The 14,886-nt window shown below is 56.0% G+C and overlaps 1 protein-coding gene across 6 annotated transcripts in view; it reads left to right on the top strand.

Annotated features, from left to right (window-relative positions):
• The window catches only part of MYO7A (myosin VIIA), a 69,092-nt gene extending 54,670 nt beyond the window's left edge, over nucleotides 1-14,422 (top strand). For all 6 annotated transcript variants that reach the window (XM_074335724.1, XM_074335723.1, XM_074335725.1 and 3 more), the window contains 14 exons: nucleotides 116-306; nucleotides 886-1,010; nucleotides 1,688-1,845; nucleotides 2,793-2,946; nucleotides 4,209-4,364; nucleotides 4,908-5,013; nucleotides 6,120-6,233; nucleotides 7,265-7,352; nucleotides 7,501-7,607; nucleotides 10,225-10,410; nucleotides 10,841-10,957; nucleotides 12,049-12,132; nucleotides 13,030-13,149; nucleotides 13,768-14,422. In XM_074335724.1, the coding sequence (XP_074191825.1) occupies nucleotides 116-306; nucleotides 886-1,010; nucleotides 1,688-1,845; nucleotides 2,793-2,946; nucleotides 4,209-4,364; nucleotides 4,908-5,013; nucleotides 6,120-6,233; nucleotides 7,265-7,352; nucleotides 7,501-7,607; nucleotides 10,225-10,410; nucleotides 10,841-10,957; nucleotides 12,049-12,132; nucleotides 13,030-13,149; nucleotides 13,768-13,857 (1,796 nt within the window). In that variant the 3' untranslated portion in view covers nucleotides 13,858-14,422. The remainder of the gene's footprint in view (nucleotides 1-115; nucleotides 307-885; nucleotides 1,011-1,687; nucleotides 1,846-2,792; nucleotides 2,947-4,208; nucleotides 4,365-4,907; nucleotides 5,014-6,119; nucleotides 6,234-7,264; nucleotides 7,353-7,500; nucleotides 7,608-10,224; nucleotides 10,411-10,840; nucleotides 10,958-12,048; nucleotides 12,133-13,029; nucleotides 13,150-13,767) is intronic.
• The last annotated feature ends 464 nt before the right edge of the window (nucleotides 14,423-14,886 follow it).

The following is a 14,886-nucleotide window of genomic DNA, read 5'->3' as shown; positions in this document are numbered from 1 at the left end:
GCTTTAGTTCTCTAGTGGGGAGGAGCGGCTGATAGGTCATCAACCCAAATAAAGATGTTCCAACCCGGCCTCTCTCTTCTGCCCCCATATCGCCTTGTTCACTTCTGCCTCCCAGCGGGTGAGGAGTCTGGCTTCCTCAGCTTTGCCAAGGGAGACCTCATCATCCTTGACCATGACACAGGCGAGCAGGTCATGAACTCGGGCTGGGCCAATGGCATCAATGAGCGGACCAAGCAGCGTGGGGACTTCCCCACTGACTGTGTCTATGTCATGCCCACTGTCACCCTGCCACCGCGGGAGATTGTGGTATGTGGCTTGGGGGTGGCAGATGGATGGGAAGCTCAGCTTCTGTGAAGATGATCTGGGGGCCTTGCGGGACCACAAACTTAAAGTTGGGGCAACTGTCAGACCTGTACCAGATGGAGAGGAGCCGAGAAGCTGCATCAGATGAGGAACTGCCCAGTGGTGGGAGATGGAAGGCGGGGGAGGAGCATCACCTTGTTCTGGCTGAAACGACAGTGAGGGCAGAGCTGGGAAGAGAGGTCCTGGTTCTTCCGGAGCTGCCTGGAGCGCAGCACTGACGACAGAGTCCAGCTTTCCAGGCAGCCCCTGAGCCAGGCTCTGTTCACTGGGAAGTTCTCATACGTGTCCCTGTGCCTTGTCCAAGCTTTCGGACTAACCCAACCTAGTTCAGACACAGGGCTGATCCCAGCATGATGGAGGCAGCATTAACTTCAGAGGTCGATGGAAGAAAAGGGGCTCCCAGGGTCAGAATGGAGCACAGTGTGCACCCCAGCCCCAGTAGGGAAGGCTCCAGGCTTCACTATGTTCACTCCACGGGCCCCCAGCAGAGCTGACCTTATTCCCCCATCTCTCGGTCTCTAGGCCCTGGTCACCATGACCCCTGATCAGAGGCAGGACGTTATCCGGCTCTTGCAGCTGCGAACGCCAGAGCCCGAGGTGCGCGCCAAGCCCTACACACTGGAGGAATTTTCCTATGACTACTTCAGGTGACAGGGAAAGGGGAGAGAGGGCCCCGGTATGGTGAGCTGCAGGCTTCTGTGATTCTCTCTGGTAGCTAGACAGGGTTGCTTGTTATGCCCCCACCTGTGAGCAGGGGCTGGGTCAGAGGGACCCCAAGGGCCGTTTCTGTCCGAGATGACCCCTCTCGAGTTGTGTCATCTTATCCTTCATTTAAGAGATTATGACTGTGCCCACCCCAGGTGGGGTCCTAGGCACTCACAGCTCATAGTCCTGGTGGGGAGACAGGCACAAAGCCAGGCAGCTGTGATTCTGTGCCCAGTGCTGGGATGGGGCTACTGCGGACAGAAGAGAGAGTTTCTGGAGGAGGTGGCATCTGAGTTGAGCTGGGCAGGGGGTGACCTGGGTGGAGGAGTGCTGCAGGCCGCATGTGCCAAGGCAGGAGCAGAGAGAGCAGAGGGGAGCCTGGGCGAGGAAGCTGGGGGAGGTGGGGGCAGGGCTGGCTGGGGCATAGCTAGCTGAGCGTGTCTCCGTCTTCCAGCTGAGAAGGCCCAGGGTGGGCTGGTGACTTACCTACCCCAGGTCCACGCAGTGCAGCAGGGAAGCGCGGAGCCTGTGCCCCACGCTCAGCCTCCAGGCACAGGGAGGATGGGGATGAGGTCTCACAACCTGGGCATCAGTGCTGACTGTCCCTGTGCCGCATTAGGCCGCCACCCAAGCACACGCTGAGCCGCGTGATGGTGTCCAAGGCCAGAGGCAAGGACCGGCTGTGGAGCCACACCCGGGAGCCGCTCAAACAGGCGCTGCTCAAGAAGATTCTGGGCAGTGAGGAGCTTTCGCAGGAGGCCTGCATGGCCTTCATTGATATCCGAACCCATGAGCGCAGGTGACACAGAGGGTCAGGGCAGGGGCCACAGGCAGGGGGTCTCGGGGGATGGGACCCTGCCTCTAGTCTTCATCTAGATGCCTACTTCCTTCTGAGGTCCCAGCTGTGTCCTGGGCAGACGTGGAGGGACGCCGATGGAGTGGCTCCCTCCATGTACCCAGCACCTCATCGTGTGCAAGTGGCTGCCTCACCCATAGTCTCCTCTGACCCTGTCATTCTGTTGACAGATGTGTACTGTGCCATGAGCTGGGCCAGGTGTGGCAACAGTGGTGACCTGACCCAGTCTCTGGCTCATGGTACTTACAGCTAAGAGAGGAGACATGCTGACTGGGGTCATGCTCTAATGGGGCCGGCAGCACAGTGACCTGACCCAGCCTTCGAAGAGGGCAGGGAGGGCTTCCTGGAGGAAGAGGTGTCTAGGTTAAGACCTGAAAACTGAGTAGACCTTAGCCAGTCAAAGGGGAGAGGGCTGGGGAGTGTTCCAGACAGAAGGAGCAGCATGCAGAGAGGCCCTGAGGCAAAACAGAGCACAGCTGTTTCAAGGGCCCAAAATAAGTCAGCACAGCTGGAGGGCAGATTCAAGGAGGGAACCTGAAGATGGGGGGGGATGACTCATAAAGGGTTCCCAAGCCCTGTTAAGAAGCTTGAGCCGTGTCCCAAGGCCGTGGGGAGCCACTGGGCAGGGGGTGGCAGTCAGATGAGTATTTGGACCGTGCACCCTGGTTGCTGTGAGGACTTGGGATGTGGGTTGGGGTCCTGAGGAGTGAGGAGACAGGGTGGGCAGGTCATGCCCATTTCCTAAGAGAGCAGCCTAAGGCCCAGGGCCACACGATCCGGAGGCAGGCCCTGGGGGACAGTGTAGCCTCCTGCCTCCCGGGTCCGTGCTGTCCCATCAGCCATGAGCCCTTCCTTGACGGCTGCCCACCTGTGCTCAAGTACATGGGCGACTACCCATCCAAGAGGGTGCGCTCCGTCAACGAGCTCACCGACCAGATCTTTGAGGGCTCCCTGAAGGCTGAGCCCCTCAAGGACGAGGTGTACGTGCAGATCCTGAAGCAGCTGACCGACAACCACATCAGGTGAGCCGGGGGGTGGGGGGGAACCCGTTGTGACTGGGGGCTCCCTCCCTCTGGAAGCAGCAGCTGGCTCTGCCTGGGAGCTGTCCTTTCTCACTCAGAGCAAGGAGCTGCCCTCAGGCCCCCTCACATTCTAGCTCTGCCTCAAGGATGGTAAAGATCCAAGAGGTGGCGGCTGCACCCCGAGTCTGTCCTCTTAGTTACAGCCCTAGCTCCTAACTTCCTTCCTGTCACTCCTTGCCTGGATCTCCCTCCTCACCCAGCCCAGACTCCACTGTCTGCCTGCAGGTTCAGCTCATGAGCAAACATCTCCATCCTGGCTCGGGCTGAGCTGAGCTGGCTGTCAGTAGGAAGCTCTAGCTGAAAACTCTCATGGGCTGAAGGCGTTGGGCCCCTGAGGGGACTGCCTTCTCCTCCCTGCTGGGCTAGACCACAGCAGGAGTGTGGAGTCAGGCACAGGCTAGTCTCAGAGCCTGAGAGAAGCCCCGTCATCGCCCCTTAAGCCCAGACCCCCAACTCCTGCCCCATCTTTGTCACTCTCTACATCGCTTACTCAAATCCACCATCGTATCTATCCACCACCATATCTTTTCACATTGACAAACCTTTGTACATGCTGTGTCCACAGCCAGGAAAACCTTTCATCTCCTTTGCATATCAGAATTTGTCTCATCCTTCAAAGCCTAGATCAAACGCCACCTCTTCCTGAAAGCCCTCCAAGCTTCCCCCCTCTCAGGCCCAATGAGCTCAGAGTGGTGCCTGAGGAAACCCAGGTGCTTGACTAACTCAGTGCTACTCAAAGAACAGAAGAGTTACAGAACTGCCGGAATGTAAATCACACACTGCTTCCCTCATAGGAAAGTCTTGCTTAGAAAAAAATCTTAGCTGAATCAGAGTCCTTGGTGACCAGCTGGTTTTCATTCTGGCATGAGCACCTTATCTCCATGTGGCTGGTAACTATGGGCCCTGCAGGAGTTGGCTGACCACACTTAAGGATGAGGTTGGTGCAAAAGTAATTGCGGTTTTTGCAATTATTTTTAACCTTTTAAACTGCAATTACTTTTGCACCAACCTAACAGCAGTAATTGGATCTGGCTGTCAGGGAGGTGGGTCCCTGTTGGTTCTCAGGCAGGGGTTGGCAAGGGGGTCAGGGAGAACATTTGCTGCCATGGTGAGGAGCCGAGGGGTGTGCAGCCACCAGGGGTGCTCAGACCCCTGTGGTTGGCCTGTGGTACCCCTGCTGAACACCACACCTCTTCCTGCAGGTACAGCGAGGAGCGGGGCTGGGAGCTGCTCTGGCTGTGCACGGGTCTCTTCCCTCCCAGCAACATCCTCCTGCCCCACGTGCAACGCTTCCTGCAGTCCCGCAAGCACTGCCCGTTGGCCATTGACTGCCTGCAGCGGCTCCAGAAAGCCCTGAGGTACGGCAGCCTGCAAGGGGCAGAGACAGTGGACACAGTGCTAGGGGGCAGGCACTGGGATGGGCTCCGGCTCACACCGGCTGGTAGGATAAGGCCCTTGGGGATGCGGACATGACCACACAGCAATAGGGGCCCTCCCTGGGGTACCACAGCTGCCAGCTCGACAAAGGGTGCAGTGCCCAGTGCCCATTCTAGATGCAGTTTTAGAGTCTGGTTGATCGGGAGGGCTTGGTTCATGCCTTCAAGTCTGCTGGGGAGGCAGGCACCTGACTGAATTTCATGTTCCGCAAAGCCCACTTGCATCCTCCGCTTCATTGCGTCCCCTGCACAGCCCTATGCGGTGGGTGCTATTAACATCTCATTGTATAGATGAGCAACTGGAGGCTTGGAGAGGTTAAGCGACTGTCCCCTGGTGGGGAGTGATGGACAGGGATTAGAAGTGGGGTCGGTCTGTCTCCAAAAGTTCCCTCTGTTTTCACTACCCGTGGCCCCATGAACCCAATGGTTCCTGACTTTGTTCCCACCCTGACCCCTGGTTTTTAGAAATGGGTCCCGGAAGTACCCCCCACACCTGGTGGAGGTGGAGGCCATCCAGCACAAAACCACCCAGATTTTCCACAAGGTCTACTTTCCTGATGACACCGATGAGGTGAGGGCTGCTGGCTTCTTGGTCTGTGGATGCCCCTGAATGACCAGGCACCGCTGGGGACAGAGGGAGCAGTGCTGTTGCCTCTCCCCCAGTATCCCCTCATTTACCCTCATCCTCCTGCCCCTCAGTGGAGTCAGGGCTCAGTCAAGAGGCCACAGAGTCCCTGGGTCAGGAGCCCTTCGGTTCCTGGTCCAACCTGCAGTCTCCTTGAGCAGCTTCCTTGACAAGGTCAACCCTCCCTCTCTCTGAGGAGGCTCTGCCTTGGAGGAAAGTGCTTTCTTCCCCTGAGCTGAACTCTGTGCTGGTGCCACCTACCTGATGCCAGCTCTGTTCCTGCCACAGGCCTCCCCTGTTGCCCGGAGCCCACTTTCCTGCAGACCCCTTCCCTCCTCCTCACCTGACCTGATTGGGGTGTCCTCTCCGCCCTGGTCCCCTTGTCCGAAGGTCCTGTTTGTCTTCCTGTCACGCCTATTCGGTCAGGCCACCTCCGGATCCCCACACCTTACCCCATCTCAGCACAGCGTCTCATTCAGATAACATCAAAACGTTTAGTTTGAAAAGCAGTTTTAAAACTTGTCTGGAGATTAGCCTCAGAAATGCCACGATAGGATTCCTGTGACAAGGACAGAAAAACTTTCTAAGATCCTTTCCCGTCCCCTTCAGAGGAAGGTGACATAGAATGGAACCCCACCAACCCTCCTCCCTCATCTAAACTCCCTCAGACTCCAATCCCTTCCACCCCAGTCTGGGCTGCTTCCTCTCTCTCTTTTCTCCTCCCCCTTTCTGGAATTTGCTTTCCTCTTCCTCCAGCCTCTCTACTTCCAATCTCCCTGTGCTGTCTGTGCTCCCTTGGCCTCTGCCACCACTCATGCTTGTACAGCCAGGCCCACGTGGAGGGTCGGGGAGGACGTGATCTGGGAACACCCGGGTCGGAGTTGCCTTTTCCTTTTCTTAAATGCTGTGCCCAGCTCTGGATCCATGGGGAAACCCCCATGCAAGAGGAGGGGTGTCTTGCATGGGAGGGGGCTTGGTCTAGTTGGAGGCACAGCCAGAGGGTCTCCAGAGGTCCTGCCAGAGCCAAGCGAGCCCCCCCACCCCACCCCCAGGCCTTCGAGGTGGAGTCCAGCACCAAGGCCAAGGACTTCTGCCAGAACATTGCCTCCCGGCTGCTCCTCAAGTCCTCCGAGGGATTCAGCCTCTTTGTCAAAATTGCAGACAAGGTGGGTGGGGGCTGCTTGCCTGCTGTTGGGTCTGTCTGTTGGGAAATGTGCTGGAGCCATAGGAGCTCATGGGCAGCAGGGCGAGAGAGAGGAGAGAGCGAAGAAGAGAGAGGCATTCTTGCGTGGAGCACCCGATTGTGCCCATCTCCTTCTTACATCCCTGCAATGGCCCCGACATGTAGCAGCTGCCCCGAGATCTCTCCTCTAAGGCATGGCACAGCACGGCCTCAGACCCCTTAGGAGCCGTGTGGCACTCAATGTCTGGACATGCCAGGCTCCTCACCCTGCCCCGACACACATACTTTACAGGTTTGATTTGACTGGTCCCCCAGCTGCCATGCAGAGGCCAATTAACCCTTGAAATAACCCTTGAAGAGACAGTGATCATCCCCAGCTAATAGATCACAAAACCTGGGCTTGGAAAGGTTAACTTACCCACGGTCACACAGCAGGGACTTGGGTCTCAGTGGGTGTGACTTCAAAGTACACGCCCCTGCCACCATCCCACGTTGCCCACCCCACTTTCTGTCCACGGCAGTCAGAGGCCCAGCATTAAAGCCCCTTCCTGCGGGAAGCCTTCTCTGACCAGCTCAGGCAGATCAGGTTTCCCTTCCGTCCCCGTTCCTTCTGCATCCATGTCTGTCTCCTCACTTCATGATGGTCCCTGTGCCGGACACTGGGGACCCAGAGGCGATCCCAGTGAGGACCTTGGCCCAGGCTGCTCAGAGCCTGTGGGAGGAGCAGGACATGGGTGCTGGAGGACGTCCAAAGCAGGGGCTGGGCCTTGCTCTTGGCCTTTCTCCTGCGCCTTAGGGCAGGGAAAGTACATCTTTGCCTGATGACTGAATGCAAATGACTGTCACTCTCGGCAGGCACAGCTGGTGCAGGGTGGGCTGGTACAAGACACCCCTTCTGGTGCCAGTGGGAGGCTTTCTGGTGAAGGGGTCCCCGGGAAGGCTTTGGGTGGGAAAGTCAGAAAACTCAGTATTACTTGAACTGAAATGAGTGGACTAGAATGGCCATGTCCTTAGGTCATCAGCGTCCCTGAGAATGACTTCTTCTTTGACTTTGTTCGCCACCTGACAGACTGGATAAAGAAAGCACGGCCGGTCAAGGATGGTAACGTGAGGCTGGGTCCGGGGGTCATCTGAGGCTCAGAGCAGGGCAGGTGCCGTCTCACGGCCACACCGCGAGGCCTCCCTGGGTGGGACCCAAGCTAGGGGCTGGTGCTGCGACCCTCTGGGTGACTGAGTGCCCTCTGCCCCAGGGATCGTGCCCTCGCTCACCTACCAGGTGTTCTTCATGAAGAAGCTGTGGACCACCACAGTGCCAGGGAAGGACCCCATGGCCGATTCCATCTTCCACTATTACCAGGTGAGCTCCCAGCACCTCTCTGCTGTTGCCTCCACGCCCTGCACTGTGGCCGTGTGAAAGCAGACACCTGCTGTCCTTGCCAGGGGAGCAACCTGTAACAGCACCACCTCCAAGAGATTCCTGCTGAGGCCCTCAGGGGCTTGTGGGGTCGTGGTGGTAGCCCAGCCCTCCCGTTCCTTCTCCTTTCCCCCTTCTGTCCCTCAGGGGTTGGAGAGTTTCTTCTGCGCTCCCAAGCCCCACTTGTTCAGGCCCTTCCCTTGGTGAGGGGCTGTCTTCTGAATCCGAGATCACGCTGCTGCACTGGAGTGTATCCAAGTGTGAATCTAAATGTTTTCCAGCACAGACACGAGCCTGCGGGAAGTGGGAGTGAGGCTTACATGTTGAGCCTCTATTATGTGTCTGACACGTTCCACTCATTCTGTCCTCCCAACAAACCCCAACAACTAGGCTTGTTGTTCCCATTTTACTGAGGGAGAAACTTAGAGCAATCAAGTGATGTAATTAGGACCACAGGGTTGATGGAACTTGGGTTTGATTCCAGGCCTGCGTGACTGCAGACTCAGTGATCTTTTCTGGGCTAGCTGGTTTACCATTCTGTGCGAGAGACAAACCAGGATGCTGGGAAGGGCGGGGGAGCCAGGATGGTGGCCACCGTGGTAGAGAGAACCTGACCTGGCAGTCAGAAGGGCTGCCCTCATCCAAACCTGGGATCTGCCTGTCCCCCACGCCTCCCCCCCACCCTGTGCACCCATTAGTGAATGGCACCGCCAACTACCAGTTTCCACGAGGCAGAAACCCTAGTCAGCCTTGACATGTCCCTCTCCCTCACCTTCCGTGTCCCACATCATTCACCTGACAACTTGACCTCCTGAATTTCTCTAAAATCCATCCAGATCTCTCCGTCACCCCTACAGACTTGGGTTAGTCCTCCATCTTCTCTCATCTGCTCTCCCCCTTCTGTTTTTGTCCCCCTTCAATCTATTCTCCACAGGGTGGTCATCATACTTTCCAGATCCTCTCAGTGGCTTCCTGCTGCTCTTAGGGTAGAACCCCAAATCCTGACTGTGGCCCTGCATGTGGGTGCCACTACCTCCTCTGCTGCCTCGTCTTGTACCCGGCACTCCTTTGCTCAGTTCACTCCAGCTGCATTTTTCTACCGTGTTTCCCCGAAATAAGACCTAGCCAGACCATCAGCTCTAATACGTCTTTTGGAGCAAAAATTAATATAAGACCCGGTCTTTAATATGAGATGGGGTCTTATATATAATATATAATATAATATAATGTAATATAATATAATACCAGGTCTTATATTAAGTTTTGCTCCAAAAGACACATTAGAGCTGATGGTCCGGCTAGGTCTTATTTTCGGGGAAACATGGTAAATTCTCAAGTCCACCACAGGACTTTCATAATGTTCTCTCTTCTGGGATGCTCTTCCCTCATTTCTTTCCCTCTTTGCCTCCTGAACTTTTAGATGTGAATTCAATCATCTTATCTTAAGGGGTCTTCCTTGTCCCCAAGAGTAGATCAGGTCACCTTGGTTTATGTCCTCACAGCAGAGAACAGTTCCGTCAACAATTGGAATTATGCATTCATTTGGTGTGATGACTGATGTCTGGTCTTGCCTTGACTACAAGTTCCATGGGAGGATGTATGTTGTTGCTTAAAGGGCATGGCTCATAGTAGATGCTCAATAAATATTTTTTGGTTTGGTGGGTGGGTGAATAGATGAATGGGTGACTCTGTGAATGGATGGGTGGAAGGATTGAAGGTGAATGAGTTGTTGGTGGATGGGTGAGTGGGTAGGTGGGTAGGAGGATGGGTGGGTGGATGGATGGACAAATGGGGAAATGGATGGGACATGGATGCGTGTGGCTAGATGCATATGACTGGGTAGGGAGATGGATGAATGGGTGTGGACAGGGAGGAGGTGGGGGTGGGTAGGTGGATGAGTAGATGGGTGAGTAGATGAAAAGGTGGGTGGATAATAATTGACTCAGGTGTCTGATCTGCAGTGTGTCCTCAGGCCAGCCTCAGTTTCCCTATGCTCCACATAAGATAGCTGTAAGGCTCCAGGAGCCTGTGGGCAGCACTGGCCCTTTAGAGGCTTCTTCTTTGCTTTTGAGTTACAAGCGTAAGTCCTCATTCTGTTACTCTGCTTCTGGGTCTGGAAGTTCACAGTGGGGAAGGGGCTGACACTGCTGATGAAACCAGCTGGTCTCAAGGGAACGCTACGGAAGGAGGCCCGCCTGAGAGGCTTTTCCCAAGGAAGGACAGATCTGGGAAGTCAGGGGAATAGTCTCAGGTTCACCAGCTGGTCACTGAGTTTCTTCATCTTTGAAATGGGGCTGCTCACCTCCCCGGACTGTTTGAGGGGAAATGACATCATATTCACACATTGCTCTGTTTTCAAACTGCAACATGCTGAATCTGGGCGGGCAGAGTTGCCTATTCCCTGTACTGTGCCATCTCCCCTTGAGGAGCATGCCAGCTGAGGCTGGAGAGGTGGGTGGGCCCTAAGGTGGAGTAAGGCAGTAGACCCCATCTTGGGGGGGAGGGAAGGAGCCCCTTCCTGCAGGTCCCTCCCCACCTGTGACCTGCTCTGTCCCGGCAGGAGTTGCCCAAGTATCTCCGAGGCTACCATAAGTGCACGCGGGAGGAGGTGCTGCAGCTGGGGGCACTGATCTATAGGGTCAAGTTCGAGGAAGACAAGTCCTACTTCCCCAGTATCCCAAAGCTGCTGCGGGAGCTGGTCCCTCAGGACCTCATCCGGCAGGTGTCACCTGACGACTGGAAGCGGGTGAGCATGGGGGAGGCACTGGGAATAGGGTCCCCCTGCAATGGGTTTCTGGGCACCCCAGGGGTGAAGGGGGCAGGTGCTGGCCAGCAACCCAGGGAAGTGTCTCCTGTGGCCTGTATGTGATAAGGTCACCCTCCCACGCTCCCCTCCACCTGCTTTTGTCTCCAGTCTTTCAGGCAAAAGATTCAGCTGGTCAGTAATTTGCCGTCCTGGTTACCATGGTAACCTGACTTACTTGATACTCTTTGGCGTATTTGCTTGGGGGCGGGAAGGGAGGCCAGGAGTCTACTAACTGGGATAAAGTGGGGAGCCCCTCATGGCCTCCAGGACCCCCACCCTGTGCCTAGCCCATGCCAGCTTGACAGCTGCTGACCATGCAGATGGGGCAGGAGTGGCAGCGGGGTAGGACTGACGCCCCCTCCTCCTGCAGTCCATCGTCGCCTACTTCAACAAGCACGCCGGGAAGTCCAGGGAGGAGGCCAAGCTTGCTTTCCTGAAGCTCATCTTCAAGTGGCCCACCTTTGGCTCAGCCTTCTTCGAGGTGAAGGTAGGCTGTGGGCAGCTTCTCAGAGAGGAGGAAGGGGCCAAGGAGAGGGGACGAGAAGGCACAGAGACTCCTCCCTAGGACTGTGGCCTCTGCTGCCTGCCTGGCCAGGAAAGGAGGGAAGCCCCCTTAGGTGTCTTGGCTAAGTGCTGAGCCCTGGGCTCAGTCCTGGGACACAGAGGGTCCAGAAGCTCAGCCTGGCAGGGGAGGCAGCTGTGTGAATAGGCCGGAATCATGGTGGATGATCTGTGGGGAGCTCTCGTCCAGGCGGCAGAGCCCGGGAGGCCCACTCAGACTGGAAAGGCTAGGAAGGCTTCCTGGAGGAGGCGACACCAGATCTTCCCAGGAAGATCCTGGGGAGAGTGTTCCTGGCAGAGAGACTAGCATGAGCAAAGAAAGACCCAGAGGTGTGAGAGCTCAGGCCTGCACAGGACGAGCACATACGGTGTGAAGTGAGCAGACAGCAATGAGAGGCAGTTTGGCAAGCAGGCGAGGGGAGTGGGTTTCCTCCTACAGGTGGCAGCCAGCCTTGGAGGGTTCTGATGGGGCCAGAAGCCCATTCTGACTGTAGGGTTGAGGGTGGATCTGAGGGGCATGACCAGAGGCAGGAGAATGGTGAAGAGGCTGGCATGAGATGAGACAATAGGTCTGGGTGGAGAGGAGAGGACGGCCTTGTTACACACCTAGGGTGGGAGGCCTTTGGAGAAGCGTTGCTGTACAAGGAACACAGAGGTAGAAAGGCAGCTGGAGGCAGGTATAAGGTTCAAGGAGGGTTTTTGAAGACGAGAGACATTTGGGCTGACAGGAGATAGCAGAGATTCCTAGAGAAGCCGGAGAGAAGCGATGAAACTGAGTGAAAGAGGGGGTCATTTGGGGACCCAGCAAGCGTTCTGGCATAGCACTGAGCGCCCAGCAGAGGTGGAAAGCATGAGATCATGGCAGGGCTGCCAGCAGCGCTGTACCCCTGGCACCGAGTAGGTTGCAGGAAAGGTCAGTTTAATCCTAGCTGGGGGCATCATCATTCCTGCCCTAAATACACACAGCTTTTCCTGCTCCGGACCCTCCAGCTGATGATTTCTGGCTTTCTCTACTAGCAAACTACGGAGCCAAACTTCCCTGAGATCCTCTTAATTGCCATCAACAAGTATGGGGTCAGCCTCATCGATCCCAGAAGCAAGGTGAGCAGTCACAGGGAAGAGCAGGTGGGGGCGGGCTTCTCTGTGTGTACCACTAACAAAAGCCCCTGCCAGCCACCATTCTCACTTCATCTGCCCTCTTGGCCACACACCTTGACAGGCTGTCTGCGTTTGCTCCACTTCCTTACCCCTCATCTGCTCCACCAAAATAGCTCTCCTAGAGTTATAACAAACACCTTGTTACTAAATCCAATGAACTCCTTTTAGTACTTGGCCTTTCAGCATCACCAGATGCTACCATCCCCTCCCTCCTTCCAAAATGCTCTCTGCCCGTCTCGGCCAGGACGTCAGGCTGGGCTGGGGTAACTGCTGCTCATGTTTATGGGCCAGAGCTGTCCTCACCAAGGGGGCCAGGAAGCACAATCTGCCACGTGCCCAAGAGGAGTACAACTGCACTGTTGGTGACAGGTGCCAGAGACCACCAGCTTCCCCTTGGCTTCATGTGCCCACCTTCCCGGTTTTCCTCATCTCTCCCTTGGTCCTTCCTCGTGGATGTCTTCTCTACCCAGCCCATAAATATTGTGTCCCCCACGGTTCTGTCCTGTCTTGTCTGTTTCCTCAAACTTTCCCTCAAACAGCTCCTCCAGGACCACAGTTTCAGGTCCTTCAGGCCTCCCACGTTTCCAATTCCTGTCCCACGTACCCAGCTGTCTTCTGGACTTCCCTGAGTGTCCCTCCAGCTGGTCCAAGGCACGGAGGGGCAAAGCACCTGCCTCCCATGGCAGCTCCGTGGCAGCTCCTCTGGCCTCTACGCTCCTGCTCCTTTTCTCATCTGGGAGCCCGAGGCCTTTCCTAGTGGGTGGTGTCTGCGGGCTGGCGCTGAGGGGAGTGAGGCCAGAGGGTCCAGGCTGTGCAGCTGCAGACTCTCTGCTCCCCTAGGACATCTTGACCACTCACCCCTTCACCAAGATCTCCAACTGGAGCAGTGGCAACACCTACTTCCACATCACCATTGGGAACCTGGTGCGCGGGAGCAAACTGCTCTGTGAGACGTCACTGGTGAGAGCCGCTTTCCAGGACTGGCAGGCTGCGCGGCCTCACCTGCAGCTTCAGCCACTCTCCCAGCCCCTGGAACAAACATGAGGAGTGCGTGGGTGGGCCTGGGGTCAGGAGCAAGGGTCAGGTCTGGGTCAAGGTCAGGTAGTTTGAGGCTTAGCTTACGTCTGGGGGGAGGGGCTTCATCTGGGGCTGAGGAACAGAGCCCTCATTCATTAACTATTGTTTGAGTGCCTTCCGTACCTGGGGACTGAGCCTTCAGCCCCTGAGTTCAACAGCAGAACCATTAGTAGTGAGGCCTCCTGGACTGAGCTCAACTTCCAAGACATAACTCAATTGGTAGAGCCTTTGGAGTCACTCCTGGACGTAGGCATCCAGGCTGTGAGGGACCCACAGACTAGGGCCTTAATGTAGGGTAAGAACAGCTTAGAACCTCAGACATCTGGCTGGATGCGTCCAGCCCTCCAGCTGTGCAGCTGGGGAGACAGTCCAAAGAGGGACAGGATTTGCCTTTGTCCAGGGTTCTGTCCACTGCAGTGTCCTGGGAGCTGTGTTCTGGGTCTGAGTGGGCTGGCCCTATCCCACTTTGTGCTCAGTTCATCTTCTTGCCACTGTTTCCAGGGCTACAAGATGGATGACCTCCTGACTTCCTATATTAGCCAGATGCTCACAGCCATGAGCAAACAGCGGGGCTCCAGGAGCGGCAAGTGAACAGTGGGGAGGTGACACTGGCTCTGTGCCGGCTCCCTAGGCAGCAGCTGGCTCAGGCCCATCAGCTACCTCTGCAGCGGGGGTAAGACCTTGGCCATCGGGCAGGGAGGCTGGGCTGGCTCGCCACCAGTGACTGCACCAACTTGGACTCTGGCCCTTCGTCCAGTGAGGTGGCCTCACAGGGATACAGAGCTCCCCTCCAGCCATCCCTGAGGCCCTTGGGTAGGATCTGGTCTTGGCTTGCTGTGGCCTTCCCAGTTGTAAGAGCCTGTGCTCCTTGGATGCTTTTCTTATCTCAGACCAGCCCTACCAGGTGACCTTCTTTGCCTTTCTATGCACCACTGGGACAGGGAATCAAGAGGACAACCTAGTTCTCCATACTAAGATCAACCAAACCAAACCGATCAAACCAAGAATATTCTGAACCCTAAGGAACTGGTTTAATTCCCCCGAGACCAGGATCCTCAGCTGAGGATGACAGACCACTTTTATATATTGCAGTGTGAGTACTGAGCCCCTGCTTCCCTGATCACCTCAGGGCATAAAGCATGTGTCTCACCTTCTGGCCCTGGAGTGTCTTTCTTGGGGGAAGGGAAGAAGGAAAGGAAGAGTGTGTGGAGCCAGGAAAGGGCTCTGTGTGTGTGTGTGTGTGTGTGTGTGTGTGTGTGTGTGTGTGGTCTGTGTAACTATCTCCTTGGTCTGTGTGTACAGGGCCAGACTGGTCTGGGTTTGGGGGTAAGGATGCCTGAACCCAAGGCATGCTTGAAAGGGGCTTCAAGGGGATGGTTGTGGAAAAATGCTGGACACTGGCCTGGGAGGTGAGGACCTAAACATGCATAGGCTGGGGATCTAGAGGAGAGACTGGCTTCTAGGCCTTAACTAGGGCCAGTGGAGCCAGAGAGGCCCTTGCTTCCTACCAGAAACATCTCCTTGGCTGATCAAGAGACCACCAAGAACCCCAAGAACAATGCTCATTGGATTAAATCCTTACATCCAGTGGGTCCCTGTAAAACATTACTTTGTGACCAG

The sequence above is a fragment of the Rhinolophus sinicus genome, linkage group LG06, assembly GCF_036562045.2.
Source record: "Rhinolophus sinicus isolate RSC01 linkage group LG06, ASM3656204v1, whole genome shotgun sequence".
NCBI lineage: Eukaryota > Metazoa > Chordata > Mammalia > Chiroptera > Rhinolophidae > Rhinolophus > Rhinolophus sinicus.
Note: the sequence above shows the minus strand (reverse complement) of the source record. Positions and strands in the feature narration are given on the sequence as shown.